The 27,914-nt window shown below is 40.2% G+C and overlaps 1 protein-coding gene across 3 annotated transcripts; it reads right to left on the bottom strand.

Annotated features, from left to right (window-relative positions):
- Positions 1-145: 145 nt before the first annotated feature.
- On the bottom strand, positions 146-27,524 carry LOC130912039 (protein-tyrosine kinase 2-beta-like). Of its 3 annotated transcripts, none has more exons than XM_057829803.1 (30): positions 27,364-27,524; positions 26,976-27,291; positions 23,768-23,946; positions 22,267-22,354; positions 22,103-22,182; positions 21,969-22,031; positions 21,631-21,685; positions 21,425-21,565; positions 21,167-21,238; positions 20,990-21,091; positions 16,116-16,233; positions 16,001-16,031; positions 14,086-14,111; positions 13,944-13,991; positions 13,759-13,853; positions 13,590-13,671; positions 13,415-13,515; positions 10,993-11,108; positions 10,814-10,914; positions 10,632-10,721; positions 4,917-5,121; positions 2,341-2,431; positions 2,215-2,259; positions 2,020-2,142; positions 1,921-1,953; positions 1,269-1,293; positions 1,136-1,176; positions 922-1,060; positions 766-842; positions 146-634 (listed from the first exon to the last, which is right to left on the bottom strand). In XM_057829803.1, the coding sequence occupies exons 2-30, from the start codon at positions 27,177-27,179 to the stop codon at positions 401-403; spliced, it is 2,805 nt and encodes a 934-aa protein (XP_057685786.1). In that variant the 5' UTR covers positions 27,180-27,291; positions 27,364-27,524; the 3' UTR covers positions 146-400. The 3 variants fall into 3 exon arrangements, with proteins under 3 accessions (XP_057685786.1, XP_057685788.1, XP_057685789.1); XM_057829805.1 differs by having other exon boundaries at positions 26,976-27,288; XM_057829806.1 differs by having other exon boundaries at positions 26,976-27,172.
- Between the last annotated feature and the right edge of the window lie 390 nt (positions 27,525-27,914).

Genomic DNA, 27,914 nt, shown 5'->3' with positions numbered 1-27,914 from the left:
AATGTATATGATTGGGAAAAATTATCGGGAATGATTGGAATTGAATCGGGAGCAAAAAAAAGCAATCGGATCGGGAAATATCGGGATCGGCAGATACTCAAACTGTATCGGATCGGGAGCAAAAAAACATGATTGGAACAACCCTAGTTATTGGTATTTTCCATAAGTACAGCTTCAATGACTTTTACCTATTTTTAGGATTTGACAGGATCAATGTTGCACATTTATAGGCCTCTGTGCAGTTATTGCTGTTTTAAGTTATTGCGTTTTCTTAGTTGCACTTTTATTCATGGATTAGTTTTGAGCAAACATTTCGAGTTCAGTTCAGGCAAATATTTATTGCTCTATCATTGTCTGTGCATGTACAACACATTCTGGAACACAGAACATAACTTCGCCCTCAGTTCTGTGATCTATCATCATCCTGTCTTGGCCTCGCCAAGTTCGCCCTGACTCGAGCCTGGTCCACTGCGTCCAGCAGGTTCTTGGAGTTCATTGCCAGGGTGTGTGCAGCGGCCAACATCTGCCGTTGGCACTCCTGCTTCAGCGTAGTCACCGAATTCTGCTGGGCCAGTCTCATTTTATTGATCAACTCCCCTAAATCCTTGTTCAGCAGCTTCTTTGTGCCTATGATCTGGAAAACAAAACAAATTCTAAATGTGTCTCCATTAAAAATATTTGAAATGTGTTTAGAATAGGAATGTAAATGCAACAAGTGGTCTTGGCAGCTGAGGTTGGAAGAAGAGATAACAAGAGGTACAATACCTCGCTTGTAACTGAGCTGTGCAGAGAAGGCATGATATCATCGACGTGTTGAATAAGGTTTCGCAGAGTGACTCCAACTGCCTGAATGATGAGGAATGACAATCACATCAACTGTAAAAAAATAAATAAATAAAAAAAACACAAAAAAGGAGACACTTGCTTTGATTGCGTTGGGATACTCTGAGGCGGGCAGCATGTTGACCTCATTTTTCAGCTTTACCACCTGTCTAACTATCGCCATGACGCCAGAGTAGACCTGATCATCTGTTCGATCCAACTCTGCTGTGGGACAAGACTAGGACACAAGTATTATATTGAGACTGAAAATCTGAATGCTGAACGCAACTGAAAAAGAAGACTTTAACTTTACCCTTGTGATGTCAGGAGATGCTGGCGACGTTGCGGAGGGTCCTTTAACACAGTAAGCATTATTTTACACATTTGCCTCACTATTACCATTTGTAAAGTTTCATTTCAAAGTCAGTGACGGCGAGGCATATTACCAACAGCTGGATATTTTTCCAGAGGCTGCGAAAACAAAAACGGTCTGGTCATGTGTTCATTTATTGCTTTGTGCAGAGCATGTTGAATTGAATTTAAACAGTTATGCCAGGGGTGTCAAAGGTAGCAGGCGGAAGTGGCCTACTAGGAGGTCCAATCCAGCCCATGGGGTTGTTCTCTAACCAACAGGACGCGACCAATGAAAAGGAAGCAGCCCGGAAAAGCCCCAAAAAATCAACAGAAATGATCCAAAATTTAATTGAAGTGATTATGTAAGTATCCCAAAATTGGAAGGAAATGGTGCAAAATTAACACATTGCCTGCCAATGACCACGATAGATGTTCAGTTCACTTAAACTGGGAGAATTGGCTGTGGATGCTCATCTTTCAGTGCCAATGACGGGGCTAAACATCCAATGGACGTCTGGCGCGGTCAATGGCCGCTAGTGAGTTAACTTATTTGGCCAAAAATACACTGGTCCGCCCCAGATGAGATCTAATTGTCATGAATGTGGCACGTGAACCAAACTAAACCAAAGTTTGACACAGGCAGATGGTGAACTTGAATTTTAAGGAATGTTGGACACAACCATTAGGCACTACTTGTAAAACAAATATTTGAGCTCGAGAAGTGAGTAGGAACAAATATGGCACCTTGATGTTTGACGCTTGTCGCACAGCCAGATCCTGCAAGAAAAACATACTATGTCTGTCATCGTGTGTACGCGTGTGTGCGCTTGTGTCTCGTATCACCAGTTGTTGCTCCTCTTGCTCCAGCCACTGCCTATCCATCACCATCTCTCTTCGTTGTCTTCGAAGAGTGTCATCAATTTTCTCTTGTGTTTTCTCCCAACTTGGAACATTCCAGGTTGTTCCCTAAACACATGCACATTACATAAGCTGCATTTGACGAGTCCCAAATACTTAATGGAGACGTGTGAAGCACACCTGCATGTGCGACACACGAGAGATGGTTGCGCCAACTCTTGAAGGCTGATAAGAGATCACAAGACAAGATGTTAGTTGTTATAATACTGCTACAAGTAAATGTGCCCATTTCTGACTAGTCATCACCTTTGGGGGAGGCTCAGTATGGTCAGTCTCCAGCTGCGAGATAGATGAGATGCAATGTGTTGTACCGTCCTCCTCCATTTTATGAATGTTCCTTTCATTAATAAGAGACAGTCAATATCTAGTATGAATGACATTTATGTGAAAGACAATTGCTCAAAGTATTTAAGTATGCAAATCGGGCAGTTGTCAGACCTCTGACAATGTAGAAATGTTTAAACACAAAAAAAGACAACATTTTGTGACATCACCTATACCAAGGGTATTAGTGATGTCACGGGAAAGGGCAGGCAATCTGGAATACTTGCGTTTGATTGGCTAAAATAGTACCCGTTTTGATGAAATATGTGCCTCCATGTTGGGCGGCCACTTCCTCGAAGGACTGGCTTTTATTTATTTTCATTTTTTTCACTATGGCACATAAGTAAAATGTAATTATGTGTTTTTTTCAATTTATTGAACACAAATGGTTTCTGCTGAGTTGTGCATGATAAATATGGTTTTCTGTACCTTTAAGGGGAAAGAAAACACCTAGTATAAATGACCTTCATGTCAAAGATGGTTTCTCAATTTTTTTTTAGGTATCGGAAATGCAAATTCCATAGACCTCTGGTAATCTAGAAAATAATGAAACAAAAAAAATGCATTTTGTGATGTCAGTTATACCCATTGTGATAGATCAGTATTAATGACATCATGAAGAAGGGCTGGCAATCAGGGATACTTGCATTTGATTGGCTAAAATATGAGCGGCATCGATAAAATGTCAGCCACTTTTGTTTTTGTCCACTACTATACACCAGAAAAATAAAATTCTGTGTTTTTTTTTCCAATTTTTTAAGCAAGATTCTTTCTGTTCTTTCTTTCTATGACAGCAAAAAGCATGTTTATTTCATATTTCAAGCAATATTTTATGCTCCTGCCAAATGGACTGCTTGAATGTGTGTGGACGTGATCGTTTTATTTATTTAATTTTTTTAATCTCGCGCCAATGAAAATGAGTAACCTCCGGCTCCACTCTTGGATTGAGCACGAATGCGAATGTGACATCACCCGGGTCAGCATCTCACAATACAGCTTTGCAATACAGCTTGGTTTTTGTTGCTGCAACAGAAAGAGGCGTGTGAGCCTTTTTTGGTTTCTAAAAGTTTCCATTCACCCTGGAGATTGGCCAAAACAAGTCTGACAACTGTGGGACCATTGGACTTACGAGGAAGTGAGTAACTACGTGTTTTGGATTATGTCAAATACTGGGATCATGGCACACGTTTTAATAAGGAGGTGGCTTGTATTTTGTGGCTGATTGTCCACCGAGAAGGCCATTAGGCCGACGACCGCCGGCTTGTCGCACACCCCCCCTTGGTCCTTTACTCGTGCCCGCCGAGAGAACGCTATACTCGGCTTACTCGTGTCTGCGGTTCGCCATATCGTCTAGACTTCCAGCCCACTCTGTCCTCTTCGTGTGGCTGACAATAGACCACTATCCTCGGGTTGGACTCGGGCAGCCACGTGCTCCTCCGACGTCGGCCGGTTTGTCCGGCAGTCAATCTCCAGCCGCTTCCCCCTTAACGAGCATTCCTGTCCGCAGCAGGGGAACAACGAGCTTGCTCGCCGTCGATCGGTGAAGGCTGTCACCCTCGCCGCCGTGTGTGACATGAATTGGGGTAGTTTTGTGCTTTTTTTCATTTTCGAAAGACGAAAAAGATTGGAACAGCCGCTCAGCAATCATTCTCCAGCTGCTTCCCCCTCGACGAGCACTCCTGCACGCAGCAGGGGAACGACGAGCTGTAACTTGCTCGCCGCAAGTTGTCGGTGCAGACAGTCAACCCCGCCACCGTGTGATATGATCCGGGGTGGTTTTGTGTGCTTTTTCGTTTTCGAAAGGCGTGAATAAGACTTGGAAATGCCACTCAGTTTGGGTTAGCATGTCGGCTAGCTGTCACGCCTCCTGCTTTGTTCATGCTCTTTCCGAAGCCGGGGCAAGGAAATGACAAAAGCCGGACTCATTCTGGTGGCATAAAATACAGTTCGGGAGGTGCAAGAAGTTAACAGTTTTGACCATTATGCAGTAATTTTGCCGTGTCGTACTGAATATATGCATTTTTAATATTTCATATTCCATTTAGCACTAGACTATTATTTGCCATGACCATACCATTTATGTAGGAATTGGGGAAAAAATACTTAGATAAAAAGAATATCCTGTAAAAATATTGGAGAGATTGAAACAATGATGATATTTTTCTGCTCTGTGTCGTAGTTTCCTCATTCTGAATCTTCCCTCTCAATGGGCTGAATTCTAAATCAGCTGAAATCGTGACCCTGCCGTTTTCATCCTCCAGCTGGGGACGCTAGAGCGCTGTAATAACAGGCGTGGCTAAATGCCAGATTAAAAGACTAATTTCTCATCATCTGCGCTTTGCCAAATTGTTGTATATATTGTATATGTATTGTCGAATCGTCTCAAAATATGATTCCAATTCACGTACTAATGCTATTTAAGATTTTTTTATGCTGTCGTTGGCACTTTAAGGCATACAATTTTGTATTCATAGGGGATTTAGTGGGACGTCAATTACCTCAGAGAGCAGACGAGCTGACTGAAGCTGGGACGGATGTGCGGCTCGTAGGCCCAGCAGCTGGTCAGCAGTGAGTAGACAGCAGGCGGGCACAACGTTGGCTTGGGTAGTCGGACGCCAGACTCCAGCTGAGAAATAACCTGTCTGTTTTCCAACCAGAGGAATGGTTGCTGGCCAATAGAGAAGATCTCCCAAACACATACACCTGTTTGGACATACACATGCATGCATATACAAGTTTCTAGTGGACTAGTGGTCAGGTGCTCTTTGACTGTAAAACATTTTTAACTCATTGGCCGCCATTGACGGTGGTAGATGTCTCCTCCATGTATTTTGACTCGGAGGGGTTAGCAGAGGTCATTTGCTGATGATTGGTGATTGACAATGCTGATTCATGATTCACATTGAAAATATAATTCACTGCTAGCATCAGTTACTTAGAATGCTACTGGACATGAAACTTGCATAACATAAATTTTTTTCAGTTCCCAGCCTTAAGAGATTCAGGTTTACCCGGAAACACTCCAAGCCATAGACTTCATTACATATTGACGTGACACTTCGTCATTCTTTGCGTCACGCCTTATCAGAGGGGGGCGAGCTTCATTTAGTATAGTCAGGCGAAGACGGCACACGCTCATGCCAAAGATGGATTCAAGCTCGGATTTTTGAAGAACTACGAAAGCTGTACCACATACAAACAGGAAGGATTGTCTCAGGAGTGATTTGTTCGAGGATTCAAGGTAAATATTATATTTTTTGTACCATGCATGCATTTTGAAACGTTGTGAAAAAAATCAATGGGAGAATGGGAACCGCTACGGCATTGGCGTTATCCTTCGACTTATGTACGTAATATATGCGTAACTGCCTGGTTTTTTGCTCTTTTAAGAAAGAATCAAGACACTTTTACGTCCATATCTACAAAGAATTCAGTGATTGAAGCATTCATTTGCAGGAATTTTCTTTTTTGTTTACACATGGAGGCGGCTAATTTTCGTAACTGAATAGTATACTAGTATACAGTATATAGTGTATAATGATAATAAAGGGCTATTCTATTCTATCATAAGTTGTGATTGTATATAGAATTTATTAATAATCTATTTACATATTATTTATAATTGATTCTGCATGTTTTCCTCAAGTATTAGGTTTCTGATGTTAAATTGAGTGATTTATTAGCTGTTGAAAACTTAGTAAATAAAGTAAACTAAAAAAAAATTAAGTTGCTATTTTGGAAAATATAGGTGATTATCTCTGCATTTGGTGATTTTTGTTCATCTAGTGTAAAATCTGAGACTTTTATAGCCATTTTAATTTGTGCTGTACTTATATAAAAATACTAAATCGGGATTTTATAAGGGAATGACTCTGAATTTTTTTATGCCGCTGCTCACTAAGGTAGGTGCCTGTTTTGGTGTTAGGTCCGTAGCAACTTTGGTTTTGAAAATATTTGAGTTTTTGAAAATAGGCCCCCTACAAATCGTCCCCGTTTCCCGTGTCATGTCAATAGGTTATGAAGTCTATGTCCAAGCCATGCTTTACTAGAACAATAAAATATGTCATGAAGCAACTCATGTTTGTTCTTCACTGCTGGCAAATCTCATTAGCACAATTGTTTGCCCCTGGGTTGTAGTGCTAATGTAGTGGCTTGCCAAAAGGACTGACTCAGGTCTCCCCCGATCAAGTTTTTCTTCATTAATGTGAATACATTTTCTCCCATTGAATGAATTAAAAGTGCATGTCATGTTGTTAAACAACAAAAACTGTAACAGTTTATATAAAATGAGCAACCATCTGCACATAAACCAATAATCAATACACAAACCAAATTGCATCAAAACCAGCTAACTTTGGCAAGCTAAGAGATCTTCTCAGGAAGCTAGTTCAATTCAGGATGGATTTATGTCATACCCAAGGGAATCGGCCAGATGGTGTGTCCTCGTGACAGTTATGTTTAATACAGTCAACAGATGCTGTAGCTGAAATCAACACATTCCAAATTTCCTGCTGGACTTTACAAGATCTTTGCTGTTAGTGATTCAACCCTGAGCTTTAAATCGTTTGCTTGCTTTAACAAGGGCATGTCGAAATTTGACAGCTGTTATTTGAATTTTGAAGTGGCGGACCGTGTACCTTTCGGCCATTAGTTTTTCCTTAGAATTTTGGAAAACAAACAATGGAAAACGAGCCCAATTCCAATTTTTTGTTTTTATGTGGTTAACAAAAAATGAGAAATGAATGGTCTCCCGATTAAACACTGGAAATTCAATAGCGGAAAACAAGCATTGATCCGTTTTTCCAATATTAGTTCATTGAACTGAAGTGGAAAAGAAAAATACGTCTAATATTTGTTTTCCACCAAGTTCACTTTTGCAATGAGCCATGACCCGGAAGATGATGTTCTTCTCGTTCTTACAAATATTATGCGGCTGCAGAAGGGTGACAGGGTCTTGACCAGGGGTGTCCAAACTTTTTGCAAAGGGGGCCAAATTTGGTGTGGCAAAAATGTAGGGGGGCCGACCTTGGCTGACGTCCTTTACGTAGAACAATATATTCAAGCAAATTTTTAAGCAAGCCGTTCTGTGTGCAACATTTGCTTTATTATAGGACTGCAGCTATCGAATATTTTAGTAGTCGATTAATCAATGGACTAGTTAGTTCGAATAATCGAGTAATCGGATAAGGAACATGAAAAATTAAAACACCTGAGCTGAGCCTCAAACGATATAATTTTTTTTTTTAAAATGAGGATCTGTGTACAAAAAAAGAACAATTGGCTAACTTGGAGAGAAAAAGTCTGCTAGCTTAAATGCTATAAAATGCGAAAGTTTTTTTTTTTTTTTTTAACAATGCTCTTAACAAGTGGTTCAGACACATATTCCCACAAAAAAAAAACGGATAAATATACCTACAAACTAAATTAAGAATGCATTAAAAATCATTTGCTCAAACAAAAGCTTAGCTTATGTTGGTCTTAACAGGGAGCAGTTGGATTCAGCCATGTGAAAAGAGGCAGACCAGAGGGCACTGTATCCACCCCCAGCAGTAAAATTAAATGCAAACACTTTTAAAATCAACCATTACAATGCCACTTTAATTAAACGAATACTCGAAGCAACAAAATTTTGTTCGAATATTTTTTTCTTATTGACTACTCGAGTTAATCGATTAATCGTTGCAGCACTACTTTTTTTTTTTTTTTTTTAAATAATTTCAACAATTTTGCAAATAGCCTTTGTGGCGTTCTCTTTCAACTCTAGGGCTCTTGCGAAATACTGCTGCTGTGAAATTAAACTAGCTTCAAGTTACGCGCTACGTATCTACCCTGTAATCTTGTCGTACATGTCAGCGTGTCTTGTTTAGTAATATCGCCTCATATTGAACTCTTTAAAAACAGCGACTGTCTCTTTGCAAATGAGGCAGACACAGTCGTTGCATATTTTAGTGACGAAATAGTCCAGTTTCCACCTATCCTTGAAGCGCCAGCCGTTGCAGTCAACTTTTTTTGTTGTTGTTGATTGTCGACATTTTAGAAAATTGAGAGTAAAGGGTCACATGTGGTAATGTTGCTTAGAGTGCTGCTCCCTTTTAGTGGGTAAATGAGGAGCAGCATTTAGTGTGTAAGCTACTTCATATGCTTGGAGCAGTACTGCTGATCAATTTATTAAGTCTTTCTGCGGGCCAGACGTTATTGATTTTATGACAGAGGCTGGGGGCCAGATGAAATCCGACCACGGGCCACATTTGGCCCCCGGGCCGGACTTTGGACATGTCTGGTCTTGACTATTTATAAGAAGAAGAATGTCTGCTAGGCCATGGCTGATTTTAAAAGCGAACTGTTCAATAAACTAATATTGGAAAAACAGATGAAGGCTTGTTTCCCATGATTGAATTACCACTCTTTGATCAGGAAAATGGAGACAATTAATTTATCGTTTTTTTGTAAACACACATATATACACAAAAAACGGATTTGGGCTAGTTTTCCAGAACTAGAAGGAAAAACGAATGGGCGAAAGGTACATGGACCTGTTACCTGTTGCCTTTACAATTGCCCCTATCGCCATAAAAAATGGGTCCTGGACGTCTTCCATACTTTGATTCCTTGCATTTGAAATCAGCTTACTCAACTCATGCAACCTGCCTCACACACAAACTGCTGTTTTTGGACAATATTCCACCTTTGTTCAAAATGCGTCTCCCAATACCAAGCATTCTTTACTGGACTCTACGCCTGGGTCATGATTTATGACATTGATCTTCCCCACCCAAAAGAAGAAGACTGACTACAATACGACTACTAAAATTCTCTGGCTTCAGGGATACAGTGGGGAGAACAAGTATTTGATACACTGCCAATGGGAATACAAAGAACATTTGTAGACAAGTTTCCTGAGCGAAACATGGGCGGCGCCATCTTTGACATTTTCTGCTACGGACTTCTGGTTTAGACAGAACAACAGGAAGTGCGGTGGAAGTAAGTAGTGTGTAGATAAAGTTTAAACTGCAAAATCAAACCAGAGGAACCCACAGAATCTTTAAAAATGGATTCAGCACGACGTAGAATAAGCATGCGTTTGTTTTTATCACTTCGTTGATCGTTCGTGGACAAAATTTTTTACAATCTGTGCAGCCTGTGTTAACATGAGGTGTTGATTGACACGCCGGCCTCTTGAATGACCAAAATGAGGCAAAATTACAAATAATATTACAATTGCCGAATGCAGAAGGGCTGACACAGATTTTGTTGTTAGATGGAAATACTACAAGGTATTGTTCATCTGGTAAAACACAACTAGAATGTCATTCTTTTTTTATTGCAGATATTGATCGCAATAAAACTTTTTGGACAAAATGATTCCATTTCTTGTTTTATTTAAAACGATTGGTGCATATGTAAAACAGGTCAATGAATCACAATTTATAAATTTATTGGAAAAGTATTAACGAAGGTGGTGTATAAGTCAAGCCTTCCATCATAAAAGTTGAATGCATGTTGTCTCAATATATGACCATCAACGTCCAGTAAGTGTTACTGTGAGGCACATCTAGTTTTCTTCCCTTTCCCTGCTAACAGCGTTTTCCACCTGTAAACAAACGAACAAAAAACTTGTAACACTTGCATTTATGCGTTTACATAATTGTGCCATCTTACATGTACTGATTAACAACAGGCTAGCAGCAGATAGCATGTGTTGCAGCCACAGCAGTACAGTCGTTGTAGTATAGTCAGTACAGTTGTTGTAGTAAATAATATTAAACATAATCATAATTACAATCATCATCGTAATAACAATATCAAAGACAACAAGTCGTTTCATGCGCAAGATTGTAGCTTTAGTGATTTTTGAGCACCGGACACATGAAAATGCAGGGATAGGAAGAACATACCTTCCATAACACAGCGGCAACATGGCTACATAAACACCCGGTCTCTGTGGTGGCACGGGCTTGGTTCATATCTGCCTTCATGAACATGTTGTCCTCCCATATCGTGATGATGGCAGATCGATGCGATATTTCCAAATTGTCTTTTTTTAGGGATTTCAATGAGTGATGCCACTTCAGTTCCACTGCTGTTTTGGTTCGAGAAAGTGTAAATCGGAAGTCGCGAGCAGAAATACGGAAGTACCTCGGAAACTTGTCTATATCTCAAAATGACATATCCAGTAAAAGTACACAGATAAGTTACATAAGGGAATCTCTAACCAAACATCCAGACATCACTGGCAACGGTGAAACGTCGGAAGTTGATGGATTCTGGCGCCATCCATTTGATTGGCAATCGTGAAACAGATGCTGCACAAGCAAGGAGAGATGTTTCAATACAGTAGATGTAACATTGGCAGCCAAAATATTTATTATGCTGGTATATACCCGAATGCTTTTACCTTTGTAGTACTCATGGTCGTCGATATATCGAGAGAGCCCAAAGTCACCAAGTTTGACGCATTCAGGAGATGCCACGAGGATGTTTCTTACCGCTATATCTCTACAAAAATGCAGCAGAATGCACAATGAAGTTAAAGATACCAAATGATGAGGAAAAAGATCATCTGTATGTATGTACCTGTGCACCATGTTGAGGCCCTCTAGGTATGCTAAGGCTTTGCAGATTTGCAAACAGTATAGGATTAATGTAGCTGTTGTCAGTATATATTTCTGCTCCATCAGATATTTCCCCAGCTGACACCATAAACACAAACAAACATAAAATTACTTACGGTAATTGATTTGGAATAAATACAAGCAACATACACCAATGTTTAGGAGTGTATAAGAGCTCAATTGGATTAAAAAAAAAAAAAAAATTTACTCCACCGCCAAGTTCAATTTTCACCATCCTCCCAGTTTGTCAATGGTCCTTCTTCCACACATTTCAAAAACATCTCAAATTGTGTGCCAACATTCCTGGTCGCGCTGTTCCTCTGACAAGATTTTTCCCGATAATGTCCGTACTCACCATTCCAAAAACAACCTCTGTATTTTTAAATTCCCCTCCAGCTTTGTCTCCTGTCCATAGTCATCTAATATATATACTGTACTTGTCTATCTCCAGATGTTATATTATAGTCCAGCAGCTTCTCACTTAATGCAAATGCTTTTCTAAATCCATAAATACAATGCAGTTCCTTCTGACCATCGCTGTACTTCACCAGCATTCTCAGGGAAAATTTGGCATCTTTGGTGCTCTAGATGTTGCTTATAAACCTCCCCTTCTTTTTCAGGCCTGGTCTCTCGTTACAATTTCCCAAATATTCATTATTAGGGTCATTAATTACATTCTTTTCACTTTCCTCACCCACCCACAAACTCCTCAAATTACTAGTTTCATCTATTCAAAACCTATAGAGTAGTGGTTCTTAACCTGGGTTCGATTGAACCCCAGGGGTTCGGTGAGTCAGTCTAAGGGGTTCAGTGACGGTTATGACACTTAGGGCCCTATTTTTGGACGCTGACTAAATCCAAGCAAAGTAGCGTTTTAGACCAGATTTTAGACTGGTTAGTCCCCAATTTACAGGCTTTATTCCAATTCTTCTATTCCTCTATCTGATGGGAGGAAATACTGGTTTGCTCAGTGGAAGGTTGACTCTCACTTGGTAAGTGGAAGTACAACAGACCTACGGATGGCACGCACTGCATTGACATAAAAAAAAAACAACAACATTTGTGTCACATTTGAGGCAAAGATGTGATTGAATGAAAATGTCGAGATAAAAAAAAAAAATTGAATCAGTGTGAAATGAATTGAGATTAATTTCATTTTCCAATGTGAAAAGCAAATCAAAAGGAAAAATTATTTGTTGTGAATTAACACTGTTTCTTGGATTTTTGAAAAGATTTTTTTTCAACATAATGACATTGTGTACAAATTTGGCGATATTTTGTGCAGGGTGTTTCATTAAATTTGATAACATTTGAGATGTAAACATGACAAACTGCACGGTCAAGGTTAATGCAACTGAGCAGGTTTAATGCTGAACAATATAAGATATATTATTCCAAACTTGAATGAAAAATTATGCATATTGGGCCAGCCTGGTTTAGGGGTCTGGTGATGCTGCAGGCCTGAAAATAAAAAGATACATTTTGGCATGTTTAAAACATGCTGTGTAAATGAAGAAATTTGAATGCAAATTCAGTAAAACCTACCTTAGATATATCGATTTTGAATTTGAAAAAAAACATTTTTAATTCCAAAGGGTTCGGTTAGCACACGTGGGAGACTCATGGGGTTCGGTACCTTTAGCAAGGTTAAGAACCACTGCTATAAAGTAATATTAAACCAGTTACTAAGACAACCCAGATATTTTTTTGTATTTATTAGTCTTCACAACATTCCTTATTTCTAAATGTCAATCATTTGCAGCTCTGCTCTATCTCTAAGCTTACTTTTACTCGCATCAGTATTCAGCATAATAATTTTTACAGACTACTCAATTCTATTCAGGTTTATTGTCATTTCAACAAGTGCAATGAAATTTCAATTCAAATTACAAGTTACATACACAAAAAACTAAGTACAAGGCTTTACTTTTCACTCCAGAGTACGACGTGCCTTCACTTTAATATGTCACTATGTGTTTCTCTCCATTTGCAAATTTCACCAAAACCTACCATTTAAAGTTCCTTTTCAACAAACTTGCCCACCACCTCATCATCATTGCTCTTAACTGCACCAACACACACAACAATTGAGGTCTCCATTATTCTGTTTCATGCGCAATTGTTTTGCCATTAATAGAGATTGGATTCCAGGTTGGGTTCGTTTCTTGGACTTTTTATTTTTTGCAAGATGTTTAAAGCTGAGATCATTGACAGGAAAACGTGCCCAAAAAAGGCACCAAAACTTTCAAAGCAACGACAAGGTTTGCTCTGATCTCTATAGTGCTCACAACCTCAGAAAGATGTTATAGAATGTACTTTCATGGAATGTGAAAATGCCATGGACATGCCATGACATGCTGTGAACATGACTCTTGCATACACACCTCTCCAAGTTCATAGAGTTCCATGACAATCCAGATTGGATCAATATCAACTACTCCAACCAGGCGCACAATATGCGGGTGGTCCAGGTTTTTCATCAAAGCTGAAATTTAACCAGCATATAAGGTTTATGTGTCCAAATAATTTATGGAGAAGCATGCATTAATGTTTACTGACCAGCTTCACTGAGAAACCTTTCCTTCACGCTTGCTGAACAGTCCTTGCATGTTTTGATGGCCACTCGGATCGTCTCGCCTGTCTTTATACATAAAACACAATCACTGCAGTGAGTTACCAAAACTCGACAGGCTATTTATTTACATTAGAACTTTGCAGATTAACTCACCTTACTTTTATACACACCATCATGAACCTCTCCAAAAAAGCCCTCACCCAGGATCGAACCTACAGTTACATCTGCTCGGGAAATCCTTTGATGTTCTAAATATACAGACACATTTTTGTCTTTTTAATGGTCGTGCTGCATTGTTATTTCCAAGCATTATTATGGCTTAGGCAAATTTGTCTCACCACATTGGTCCATTGTGACCTCAGGAATCTCCGCATAAATATCTGAACCTGAAGAAAGGGGGGGAAAAGTCTGAAAATGGGCCTTTAAATGTTTACTCTGTATGCAAATAAGTTTAATGCAAGTGTGATAGTTTGGTCAAACCTCTAGTTGGTCCAGTCGGAACATTGCTAAAAAACAGATCAAACATAATTACTTAGGCTGAGGAAGACACCTACAAGTGAGCTTAAGAGGTTATCGAATTGTCGCTATAATAATAGTAATCTTTACTATAATTTGAAATCATTGTGATCTTATACAGTGGGGCAAATAATTATTTAGTCAACCACCTATTGTGCAAGTTCTCCTACTTGAAAAGATTAGAAAGGCCTGTAATTGTCACCATGGGTAAACCTCAACCATGAGAAACAATGTGGAAAACAAAACAGAAAATCACATTGTTTGATTTTTAAATAATTTATTTCCAAATTAGAGTGGAAAATAAGTATTTGGTCACCTACAAACAAGCAAGATTTCTAGCTGTCAAAGAGGTCTAACTTCTTCTGACGAGGTCTAACGAGGTCTAACGAGGCTCCACTCGTTACCTGTATTAATGGCACCTGTTTTAACTCATTATCGGTATAAAAGACACTTGTCCACAAACTCAGTCAGTCACACTACAAACTCCACTATGGCCAAGACCAAAGAGCTGTCGAAGGACACCAGAGACAAAATTGTTGACCTGCACCAGGCTGGGAAGACTGAATCTGCAATAGGTAAAACGCTTGGTGTAAAGAAATCAACTGTGAGAGCAATTATTACAAAATGGAAGACATACAAGACCACTGATAATCTCCCTCGATCTGGGGCTCCATGCAAGATCTCATCCCGTGGTGTCAAAATGATAAAAACGGTGAGCAAAAATCCCAGAACCACATGGGGGGACCTAGTGAATGACCTACAGAGAGCTGGGACCACAGTAACAAAGGCTACTATCAGTAACACAATACATTGCCAGGGACTCAAATCCTGCCCTGCCAGACGTGTCCCCCTGCTGAAGCCAGTACACGTCCAGGCCCGTCTGGTGTTTGCTAGAGAGCATTTGGATGATCCACAAGAGAACTGGGAGAATGTGTTATGGTCAGATTAAACCAAAATAGATCTTTTTGGTAGAAACACAGGTTCTCGTGTTTGGAGGAACAATACTGAATTGCATCCGAAGGACACCATACCCACTGTAAAGCATGGGGGTGGAAACATCATGCTTTGGGGCTGTTTTTCTGCAAAGGGACCAGGACGACTGATCTGTGTAAAGGAAAGAATGAATGGGGCCATGTATCGAGAGATTTTGAGTGAAAAACTTCTTCAATCAGCAAGGGCATTGAAGATGAGACGTGGCTGGGTCTTTCAGCATAACAATGATCCGAAACACACAGCCAGGGCAACAAAGGAGTGGCTTCGTAAGAAGCATTTCAAGGTCCTGGAGTGGCCTAGCCAGTCTCCAGATCTCAACCCCATAGAAAATCTTTGGAGGGAGTTGAAGGCCGTGTTGCCCAACGACAGCCCCACAACATCACTGCTCTAGAGGAGATCTGCATGGAGGAATGGGCCACAATACCAGCGATAGTGTGTGAAAAGCTTGTGAAGAGTTACAGAAAACGTTTGACCTCCGTTATTGCCAACAAAGGGTACATAACAAAGTATTGAGATGAACTTTTGGTATTGACCAAATACTTTCCACCAATTTTTTCCAATATTCCACCATTATTTGCAAATAAATTCTTTAAAAATCAAACTATGTGATTTTCTGTTTTTTTTTCCACATTCTGTCTCTCATGGTTGAGGTTTACCCATGTTGACAATTACAGGCCTCTCTAATATTTTCAAGTGGGAGAACTTGCACAATTAGTGGTTGACTAAATACTTATTTGCCCCAATGTATATTAAACTGAAATATCAGTGACCAAATTAAAAGAGTCTTTATAAATTTAACCAAGTACTGTCAATAAGTTCTAATAATTGCTCAGGGCTGGCACATCTTCCAAGTACATATGAGGTGCCTTCGAAAAGTTGAACTCACTGTTTTGGAATCTCAGGTAGTTTCTGTCTCACTGGAAGAATAAATATTAAATGAATTTGTTAAACGTATCACAAGATGTCCTGTTTCATTCTTGGTCAATTCTTCGAGTGTATACCTTTGTTTCCCCTGCTTATGAGTGAGCCTTTAGAGCAGCATTCCAGCTGGCAGAAGCCGTCAATTAAGTTGGCCATGTTTTCTGCTACAGCCATAGACTCTGTACTCACTGAAAGAGGCTGCAGGGTAAAACAGGATATTTAATGCACAACTACACCACAGGGAGGCCACAGCACTTTGGCTGCACTGTGACGCTGCTAGTGAGTTTTTGAGCATGTTTTCATGAGACTAAAATGACAAGATAGCTTTGGGGCAGATGAGGCAAAAGTACGAACTCACTGTACTTAAATGGAAACTAAACCCTCTTTTTAGAAGGGGGGGTGGTTTATTACTTTTATCAGAATGAATCAAAACACTGTTTTGATGCATTCTAATTCTGTTTGATACTGTGTGTAATAATAAATTGGCTGGAGATTTCACTTGTATAGTAGTGACGGGATCTGTCGTTCACTTGAGTAAACGAATCCATTCCGGTTCGTTCAGTAAAACGATTCGTTCAAACGAATCGTTCAACGAATCGTTCGCCCCCCTCATCTCCCTCCCCACCCAAATGAATCGTTCGGTTAGTGAACGGGAAGTGACGTTGCCGAACGAATCACTAAAGACCGCTTCGCAGTATAACTGAACGGGAAGTGACATTGCTTGGTCCCTCCCTCTCTTGCACATTGACCACTCGTCGTAGTTTCAGAAATGAGTGACAGGCGATATCATTCTGCTCTCAGAGACAGCCTCGTCTCCCTCCCGCTGCTGCAAAAGCGAGGGAGAACTTCCGCGTCGTCTGTCCTAGTTCTATGGGCTCAAAGTCATGGCTCGTGCTTGCATTTCGAATTAGGACACGGTTAAACATTTTCCTTTTGAGGGGGAAGTCGGGGTTTGGGGTCGGGGGCGCACGGACTTTCTTTAGCATGATCTTGCTCACATATACAATGCTGCTGCTAACAGCCAACGCGGCATGCCTGCTGTCACGAAAATAAAAATAAATCGAAAGTTTAATTTCTAATTATGGAACGGCCAACACATCATATTAACCTCTCGCTCTGTTGTATTTTTGTTTTTTATTATTAAGATGATCGTTTTGAATTTTTGCACTGGTATTAATAAATAAAATAATCCGGTCAGCTCCCCTGTCGTCCCCGCATCTCAGATCGTCAAATGCTGACGAGAAATAATTGTTTGCTTTATGATTTCGCCTTTCTACTCTCATTAGTCTGTTAAGAAAAATGTAGACATATTGCGACATCTCCCGTGTCCGCGCGCTTTGTTTTTGGGGCGCTTGGTAGCACATGATGGACGGATTGACATAATTTGTCAAACCAACCGACACCCTCTGACACGAAAAAAAAAAAAAAAAACACTCGGAAAAAATTGACATGTATATACAGTTTCATTGCAAATCAGTATTATGGTGATCATACTAAATATTATTTTTTTTCTGTGCACATATGAGGTACATATCGCTGCCATGAAGCCTCCATATAGTGACAGTTCTCTGCCCGCTTCACTGCCGTCACGCGACCGCAGCTCAGGTTTTGCTTGCCTCGCAGCTACGCGTGTTTTAAATTACTGTAAATTTGATAGTATATCGTCATAGGCACAGTCCCGAGTCTGTTGAGAAAAGTAGAACACTAAACCATGCTCGCTAGATTTGTGTGGTGTTTTTGTCTTTTTGAGCAGCATTTGATAGGCTCCACGTTAACAAATATGTGACAAAGTCGTTTCCTTTCATTTTATGACTCGTTCACCGCATAGTCATTACTGGAAAGTCAAGTTAGCAGCAAGCTAGGTCAGGAACCGGAGGACCGAATCACTGAACGGGAAGTGACAAAACTCAGTCTTTCCCCCCTGCCTGCACGCTGGCTGCTTATTGGCCACACGTGGAAATGAGTGACATACGCCATGATTCTGTTTCCGCTCCCTCCCCTGCCCGCGATGAGGCTGGCGTCTGATTGGTCGTGTGCGATGTCAGAAGACGCTGCCGCTTGCTCAACGCCCTCCCACGCAGCGAACAAGCGCCACCAACTTCATAGAACGAATCAGTGCAGATGGTGATTAGTTCGGTCTCGTTCACCCAAACAATTCGTTCAAAAAGAACGAATCGTTCGCGACCGATACAACACTATTGTATAGCGCTTTTCCACGTTCAAGGTGCTCTGACACTGTCACCTCAGTCACCTCCAGATGAGAGAGGATCAAGAGCAACATGGGGTTGGGTATCCTGCTCAAAGGTACTTTGGCATGATCACCAGGGCAGGGCATCCAATCCACAACCTTTGGGTTGGTAGACAACTACTCCACAAGACTACAACTACACACAATATTCCGCTTCACCGATTAAACTGATGCACACATTAGCTTGCCTGATGGCTGCAGAAATAGAGAGAGCCCGTTACAGTGCCTTGCAAAAGTATTCGGCCCCCTTGAATCTTGCAACCTTTCCCCACATTTCAGGCTTCAAACATAAAGATATGAAATTTAATTTTTTTTGTCAAGAATCAACAACAAGTGGGACACAATCGTGAAGTGGAACAACATATATTGGATAATTTAAACTTTTTTAACAAATAAAAAACTGAAAAGTGGGGCGTAAAATATTATTCGGCCCCTTTACTTTCAGTGCAGCAAACTCACTCCAGAAGTTCAGTGAGGATCTCTGAATGATCCAATGTTGTCCTAAATGACCGATGATGATAAATAGAATCCAAATGTGTGTAATCAAGTCTCCGTATAAATGCACCTGCTCTGTGATAGTCTCAGGGTTCTGTTTAAAGTGCAGAGAGCATTATGAAAACCAAGGAACACACCAGGCAGGTCCGAGATACTGTTGTGGAGAAGTTTAAAGCCGGATTTGGATACAAAAAGATTTCCCAAGCCATCATATTGAAATGGAAGGAGCATCAGACCACTGCAAATCTACCAAGACCCGGCCGTCCTTCCAAACTTTCTTCTCAAACAAGGAGAAAACTGATCAGAGATGCAGCCAAGAGGCCCATGATCACTCTGGATGAACTGCAGAGATCTACAGCTGAGGTGGGAGAGTCTGTCCATAGGACAACAATCAGTCGTACACTGCACAAATCTGGCCTTTATGGAAGAGTGGCAAGAAGAAAGCCATTTCTCAAAGATATCCATTAAAAAGTCTCGTTAAAGTTTGCCACAAGCCACCTGGGAGACACACCAAACATGTGGAAGAAGGTGCTCTGGTCAGATGAAACCAAAATGGAACTTTTTGGCCACAATGCAAAACGATATGTTTGGCGTAAAAGCAACACAGCTCATCACCTTGAACACACCATCCCCACTGTCAAACATGGTGGTGGCAGCATCATGGTTTGGGCCTGCTTTTCTTCAGCAGGGACAGGGAAGATGGTTAAAATTGACGGGAAGATGGATGCAGCCAAATACAGGAACATTCTGGAAGAAAACCTGTTGGTATCTGCACAAGACCTGAGACTGGGACGGAGATTTATCTTCCAACAGGACAATGATCCAAAACATAAAGCCAAATCTACAATGGAATGGTTCAAAAATAAACGTATCCAGGTGTTAGAATGGCCAAGTCAAAGTCCAGACCTGAATCCAATCGAGAATCTGTGGAAAGAGCTGAAGACTGCTGTTCACAAACACTCTCCATCCAACCTCACTGAGCTCGAGCTGTTTTGCAAGGAAGAATGGGCAAGAATGTCAGTCTCTCAAAACTGATAGAAACATACCCCAAGCGACTTGCAGCTGTAATTGGAGCAAAAGGTGGCGCTACAAAGTATTAACGCAAGGGGGCCGAATAATATTGCACGCCCCACTTTTCAGTTGTTAAAAAAGTTTAAATTATCCAATAAATGTTGTTCCACTTCACGATTGTGTCCCACTTGTTGTTGATTCTTGACAAAAAATTAAAATGTTATATCTTTATGTTTGAAGCCTGAAATGTGGCGAAAGGTTGCAAGGTTCAAGGGGGCCGAATACTTTTGCAAGGCACTGTAAATTAGTACAATTGCTCAAAATAGATACATTACATTAGAATAAAAGTGGGTTTGTACTAATAGTTGTTTGTCTACCTGCCTGTCTGTCTGTGTAATATTTTAGTCTTTCATAATTCACTCAGAATAATATGAGCCAGCTCGTTCAAAAGATACATCAAAATATGTCTTCACATAAAAGCAGTCTGTGGTGAAGAAACGTTGGGGGCCACCTACAGTACAAAATACTTTTTGCCAAGATTACTTGGAGATTTAGATCTCTGAAATGTCTGTTTTTAAAAGAAAGATGTGCACTTTATGTTATTTTTCTGTCTTATTTTTGACAAAAGACACTTTAACTTTTAAGTTTTGCAACAGGTACGATAATTGTTCTTCTATTGTTTTGTGTTGAAATGCAATTATTTGCATACTAAAATTATTTAACATTTTTTAGCTTTTTAGGACAAATATTATTAGGATTATTAAGATTAAAATGTGATTAATCAAGATTACTGACTTTAAATACTGCTAATTAATTATATTTTTTTACTCGAGTCCCACTCCCCTAAAAAAAGCAAACAAAAAAAAACACTGTAGCATATGCGCTTGTTTTATAATAATAATAATAATAATAATAATAATAATTTTTGAAAATCTACTATAAAAATACAATCAAGTATGAAAGAAATGCATGACTGCAATCCTTATTTACCACTATTACTGTATGTTTTTACAAAGGATATTGCTTGTAGTGGCATAATAACTTGTTAAATACATGAATTGAAATGTGTTGGAAAAACCTTGACCTGATAGAGAAAAACTGAGATCACTTTTAGATTCTGCAGCCAAAAATGTGTTAAAATAATTTGTCGGCCCAAAAACGACTGAATTATTATTTGGGCTGTCATATTGGCCAAGTTACCTGCTTGGTTCCCTCTATATATACAGTGAGCAGAGCACGACCATCGCTTTCTGCAGTGCACAAGATACTGCTCACTTGAGAGAATGTGGCCAGGCGGACAGGCTTGGGAGAAAAAAAGACATCGTTTCACGTCTGATAAAACCAGGACTTTATTAACTCTAAAGAGAGTAAACTTACTGTTGAGTTTCCTGTTTGCTGGCTGATCCCTTCAGATCCAATGACGAGGTCTATTGTTACACGCCAACCGTGCTTAAGAGGAACACACAGTCAAACACAGAAACTATCTTGCACATGAAAAGATACTGTAGCACAAACAAGCCCTTGCGCAAATGTTTGAGTGGTCTAAGGGGTTTCCTACAATGAGCTAGTGGTAAATGTTTTCACACGACACTCAGCAGCCACAGCAAGTACAAATAATGAGCCACACTGACTCACCACCAACTGGCAGGCAAATCTTTCCTGTGTATAGTTGTAACACTGGGCCAGAGTGCTGAAGAACCTGGCCATGCACTGCTCCTGGTTCAGCGTACCATAGCCCTGGAATGTTTGACGGATCATGCGACGTAGCTGCTTTGGCTATAAGTCAGAAGTCAGATTTTGGTGGAGGGGAACAACGGAATACATAATAACTGAATCCCTACCTTCATGCTGTTGATAAGCTCTTTCGGAAAGAACAAGTCCAGTCCCACATCCTTCCTAATAGAGAAAATTCAGATCATGAAAAAGTATGATAATCCTACATTCTTTCTAACTAGTATGACACGCATTGGCCACTTCACTAAATACAAACATTTTTGAGGACTCTGTCAAAACGGAATTATTTTGTCTTTATTTTTTTCCACAAAGTTGGTTGCAAAATGGCGACATGTCAGATGCCCTGTAAACTTAATGTGTATATTTGAAAATAAGATTAATATAGCATGTTGTCTGAGCCGAGAAAAGTCAGAGATTGTCCACAAAGCATTTGGCGCTGACTTACTCCAATAGCTCAAAGTTGGACTTTTTCTCCAGTCCATTTGGATTCATGTCTTTGTAGAATCTCCTGCCAGCACATCAAAAAAGGCTGATTTTTATACAGAAGACAAATGAGTGTGCTTGAATTGTATGCACTACCTAATCTCCAGGCAACCAAGCTGCAGAGCCATCCCATCGCTGACTTTGGAGGCAAACCGCTGCATGTAATCACTACGTACCTGTAAATGCACTCCGATTTATGTCCCTTACAACCAATGTTGTTTTTTTAAGACAGTAAAAGTGTTTCAAACAGCACAACTGACCTGCTGGTAAAAGTAGACCATGGTGGTTCTGTCCTCTTGGAATTTTTCCAAGAAGTTTGTTGGAATGTATCTGATCCTTAAATCATATCTGGAAGAGTAACAGGCACTGTAACTATGCCTTGTTGTTGGAATGCTTTTAAAATCAAAACAACCTATCAATAAAATTTTTTTTAAAAAAATACACTGAACCTGCTTTTTCAGCGTACAGCCCATTAAACACCTTTGACAGACTGACACCGTTCCAACTCCAAAATGTCTTAGAAACCAGCAGGACGCATGGAACCCATTGGTCGTTCCCCAAAAAATGCCCACCCTCTGGCCCTGGGGCGGCGCCCGCCGGCATTTTCACTCTTCTGTAGGTATTCACGGATGACTAGGTTTAATTAGACACACTTAACTAGTAAAACACGGTGTCAGGACTAGCGATCAGATAGCGTAGAATAGGATACAAGCATACTCAGACTCACAAGGGATTCACACAAATACTGGGTTGTACACTTCACATGGCTGATTAGTGTACACTCTAACCCTCCCAATTACTTATCTTTCTGAATCCACTCCTCTTCTTTTTTTTTCTTGGTCATCAGGGCCCCCCCATTGTGTCAACTGGAAATCAACTGACTAACGATAGCACCAGCATATTCATAGTTAGTGTAGGCATTCAATGTATTTCTTAATGTTGTTTGTACTTCTTCTGTCTCCCTCTCCTTATTTTCCTCTGTCCCCCTATAACTCCTTCCTATTTGTTGCTTTCTTCTAATAAATTAAGCATGTTGAATGATCGCAATGGGAGAATGTCATACTGCCATGTGATACATGAAAATTGTTCAGACCAATCGGACACTCAGATTTCCATTCTCAATGCCAAGCAGCCGGATAAAAGCACAGGTTAGAACCTCCACCCCCGAAACATTCAAAATACTGTATATCTGTTAACACTTTAAAAATCTGATTCACATGGTTCAACAGTCCACAAAAAAAAAAAAAAAAAAAAAAAAAAAATCAAGGCAAACCAAGAATGTAGTATTTACCAAATATGCACCGTTCCACCAAAACGCATCCCTATTAATTTCCAGTCCGCCCATTCATTTCTAAAGGCACATTTAACACTCACATACCCACAAAATCTTTTCTACTGAGTTTTAAATCAGACCCATGAAAAATGGATGGTCATTGTTTTTGACAAATAATCAACAGGAGGTGACCCACAATCATAGGAGGTGACCCAGGGTTTCCCAAAATCAACAGGTAGTGACCCAAAATGAACAGCTAGTCACCTGGAAATTCCCTAAAATCAACAAAAAGTTACCCAAATTAATGCCAAGTGACCTGCCATTTCCTGGAATTCAACAGGAAGTGATCAGGAATTGCCACAAATTTACATAATTCGACATTTTTTCAACATCTCAGTCCACTAGTGTGAAAGTGTTTCCACACAATTTCAGCAGGAATTGCATTTTCTAGTTTCACTTGGCAACGACAATAAACAAAGAATACAGACCTCCACTCAGCTTCCAGGTGCTGCTCCACGTATCGCTGGGTGAGCTCAGCCATAGTCAAGTCCGGATGCAGCCAGTGTATGTCTGACGACTTGAGATGTTTGAGGAGGAGTCCGTAAGAGAGGTTGTGCTTTATGGCTGGACCCACACAGCCACCGGACAGGACAATGCTGATGACATCCTATGAGAGAAGATTGTGCAGTCTGTGAGCTGAAGACTTAATAGTACATCATCATGTGGCTCAATTCATCAATGCTGAAAAGACATTAAAAGGGGTCAAGTGTAGTTTAAAAAGTCGTTGTCCATCCCTCAAGGTAAAATGAACACTGTTGAACTGAATAAACAACTTATACTGTAATTGCGCTCTTCTGAATCCATCTGAGTGCTGGAGCCTATACCACCTGCCTTAGGGGTGCACCCTGGATTGCTCACCAGCAAATTGCAGGGAAAATTATATAATTAGCATCTTCATTATGAATCTAATATAAATACAGTGTACACTGCTGGCCAAAAGTATTGGCACCCCTGCAAATCTGTCAGATAATGCTCAATTTCTCCCAGAATATGATTGCAATTACAAATGCTATTGTAGCGATATCTTCATTTATTTTGCTTGCAATGAAAAAATACAAATGAGAATAGGGAAAAAAAATAATTTTTATCATTTTGCACAAAACTCCAAAAATGGGCCGGACAAAAGTATTGGCGCCCTTTGAAAAATCATGCGATGCTTCTCTAATTTGTGTAATTAAAAGTACTTGTCACTTACCTGTGGCACATAACAGGTGGTGGCAATAACTAAATCACAGTTGCAGCTAGTTAAAATGAATTAAAGTTGACCCAACCTCTGTCCTATGTCCTTGTGTGTACAACATTGAGCATGGAGAAAAGAAAGAAGACCAGAGAACTGTCTGAGGACTTGAGAAGCAAAATTGTGAGAAAGCATGGGCAATCTCAAGGCTACAAGTCCATCTCCAAAGACCTGAATGTTCCTGCGTCTACCGTGCGCTTTGTCATCAATAAGTGTAAAGCCCATGGCACTGTGGCAAACCTTCCTAGATGTGGACGGAAAAGAAAAATTGACGAGAGATTTCAACGAAAGATTGTGCGGATGATGGATAAAGAACCTCTACTAACATCCAAACAAGTTCAAGCTGTTCGGCAGTCCGAGGGTACAACAGTGTCAACCCGTTCTACCCGTCGGTGTCTGAATGAAAAGGAACTCTATGGTAGGATACCCAGGCAGACCCCACTTCTGACCCAGACACATAAAAAAGCCAGGCTGGAGTTTGCCAAAACTTACCTGAGAAAGCCAGTGAGGTTCTGGAAGAATGTTCTCTGGTCAGATGAGACAATAGTAGAACTTTTTGGGAAAAGGCATCAACATAGAGTTTACAGGGGGAAAAATGAGGCCTTCAAAGAAAAGAACACGGTCTCCACAGTCAAACATGGTGGTTTGCTGCCTCTGGCACTGGACTGCTTGACCGTGTGAATGGCATTATGAAATCTGAAGACTACCAACAAATTTTATAGCATAATGTTGGGCCCAGTTGCCAGCAATGAGTCCAGACCTGAATCCCATAGAACACCTGTGGAGAGATCTGAAAATGGCAGTTTGGAGAAGGCACCCTTCAAATCTCAGAGACCTGGAGCAGGTGGCCATAGAAGAATGGTCTAAAATTCCAGCAGAGCATTGTAAGAAACTCATTGATGTATACCGGAAACGGTTGTTCGCAGTTACGTTTTTTTTCTAAAGGTTGTGCTACCAAGTATTAGGCTGAGGGTGCCAATACTTTTGCCAGGCCCATTTTTGGAGTTTTGTGTAAAATGATAATGATTTTTTTTTTTTTCATTCTATTTTGTATTTTTCCATTGCAAGCAAAATAAACCGACGCATTTATAATTGCAATCCTTTTCTGGGAGAAATTGAGCATTATCTGACAGAATTCCAGAGGTGCTCATACTTTCGCCCAGCAGTGTGTATATACAGTATATAATGTGTGAGAAAACCAGGCAGACAAAACCCTAGTAAACATCAAGCAGGGAGGCTGTCTAAAAAAATTCCCAACCTCAGAACTGTCAGGCGGATGTGGCAAACACCACCATACCCCTCTTCGAATCATTGTTTTTACAGTCATAAGGCTGTCCGTCAAGTTGTCACTAAAGTAGTAGTTGTTGTTGTTCTTGTGGAAACACTTTGAAGTCTGACTCCTCCGTCATTCATAAAGCTATCGTCTTGAAACTTGGTAGCTATGTGGTAGCTGCCAGTATCTATTCATTCCACGAGCCTGAATTTTTACTTCTTTGTCTCAGGACTTATTAATTAAATGTGCACTTATTGTTCCTGTCGTTACGAGTTAGCCTGTTGAGGGCTTTTCGTCACAGCCCTCAACCTGCAGCACACTCATATGTGTGTATTCTTCATATAATATTTTCCTGCTCACCTGAAAACTCTCAAATTTTAGTATCCTAATGAAGATACTATTTTGTGGGCATTGAATATTAATCTCCGTAAGGTGCCGCATTTGGACCATTTGGATTATTAGACCACCCGTACTTCTTGCTTACTTTGTTCTTCACACACTAAAATTGCCTCCATTATTCATGGATGGAACAGGGGGAAAAAATGGTAGGGTATATTCTAGGGATGTAATAAACTTTGATTTTTTTGAGCCCAATCTTTTATTTTTTGTCCGAAGGTTGATAATTAGATTGAAATAATTAATTGGCCACTTATAATTGGTATTGCTCTGTTATTTGAGGGCAGATCAAAATGAATTTTAATAGGTATGTTCTAGGGATGTACACGCATCAATCATCAGAGCCCAATTTTTAATTTTTTGTCTCAGCGCTCATAATTCCATTAATTAATCATAGATTTAATATTGCCTGTAGGTTCCAAGTTAGCTAACAGAATCCATGCGCACTGTTCGGTTACGCTTTTCATGTCTCAGTGCTGATGAGATGTTTAGGGAGCGAGTCAGGTGGTCGTAGTTCATTTGGAAGTTTTTATTACATTTTTTTATTTTTTTTATTTTACACCACTTCACTTCACTGAGTGTCACGAAATAAGGTAGGCGTATCTATCATCGCAGGGACTACCGAAAATTTTGAAGGACTTAAACAAAAAGGAAGCTGAAACCCCAAAACAGAATAAAACAGGTTAATTACAAAAAATGCAGGTTAGTTAAGATAGTAGTTGTAAAATACCCTGACTGTCATTCCTTCGTCGCAGCGGACCAGTTTGAAGTTCTTGCCGAGGTTGAAACTGTTGCTGAGGAAACACACTTTGATAATTTTCACCGGGAATATGCTTTTCCTGCCCGTAGTTGCTGTGTGTGACATATCTGGGTCCTTTGGTTGGCCAGTAGGAGACATACTCCTCCAGGACAGAGTGCTGCTGTCTCCTGACATTTTGGACAAACATTCACACTCAGGCACACAGCATGTAAACTACATAGACAGGTATCGCCAGAACTGCCAATACCACAAGTTTGTCAAACATCCATGAATGAACACACTGCTGCTGCAGAAAGACAGAAGATTGTATCAAGGTGTTGTATCTGAGCAACTGAAGTACTTTCTCTCATGTACTCACCCATCTCGTACAAATGTTACCAGTGCTACAAAATGACTCCAAAATGGAAACAAATTAACTTGTCAGAAATAGGCTGGTCCGTTTTCAAAGTCTATCATACGAAAACTCTATTCTGCCAAATTCATCGATGTTAACGGTTACCAAATGCTTTTGAAAGAGGAAGCAACACTGAGTGAGACAAACAAGGAAGTTGAAGAGCCACTGACAGAAAAACTGACAGCACTGATATTTGCTGTATTGCTGTTTGCTATTGAATAATGCCAGTCCGGGGTCTGATATTTGACAAATATGAACTGATGTTGCTTAGATGAATGGGAAGCAAACATTGATACAGCAGTGTAAAGGCCCTCTTGCAATTCTTGTGATTATTATTATCTATATGGCCGAAAAGTCACCAAATTATACACGTTTATCTGTCTTGTTGTGCTTTAGTGGACAAGAGATGGGGCTTCTGGCATGCATCGGAGGCTGCAATTCCTGCTTCAGGGTTCCCCTTGGGTGTAGGAAGGGGTGAAAGTGGGCTACAACGGTCAGGAACGCAGTTCCCGTAT

This window comes from Corythoichthys intestinalis, chromosome 2 (assembly GCF_030265065.1).
Source record: "Corythoichthys intestinalis isolate RoL2023-P3 chromosome 2, ASM3026506v1, whole genome shotgun sequence".
Lineage (NCBI taxonomy): Eukaryota > Metazoa > Chordata > Actinopteri > Syngnathiformes > Syngnathidae > Corythoichthys > Corythoichthys intestinalis.
The sequence above is the reverse complement of the archived record's forward strand: the minus strand, read 5'-3'. Positions and strand labels throughout refer to the sequence as shown.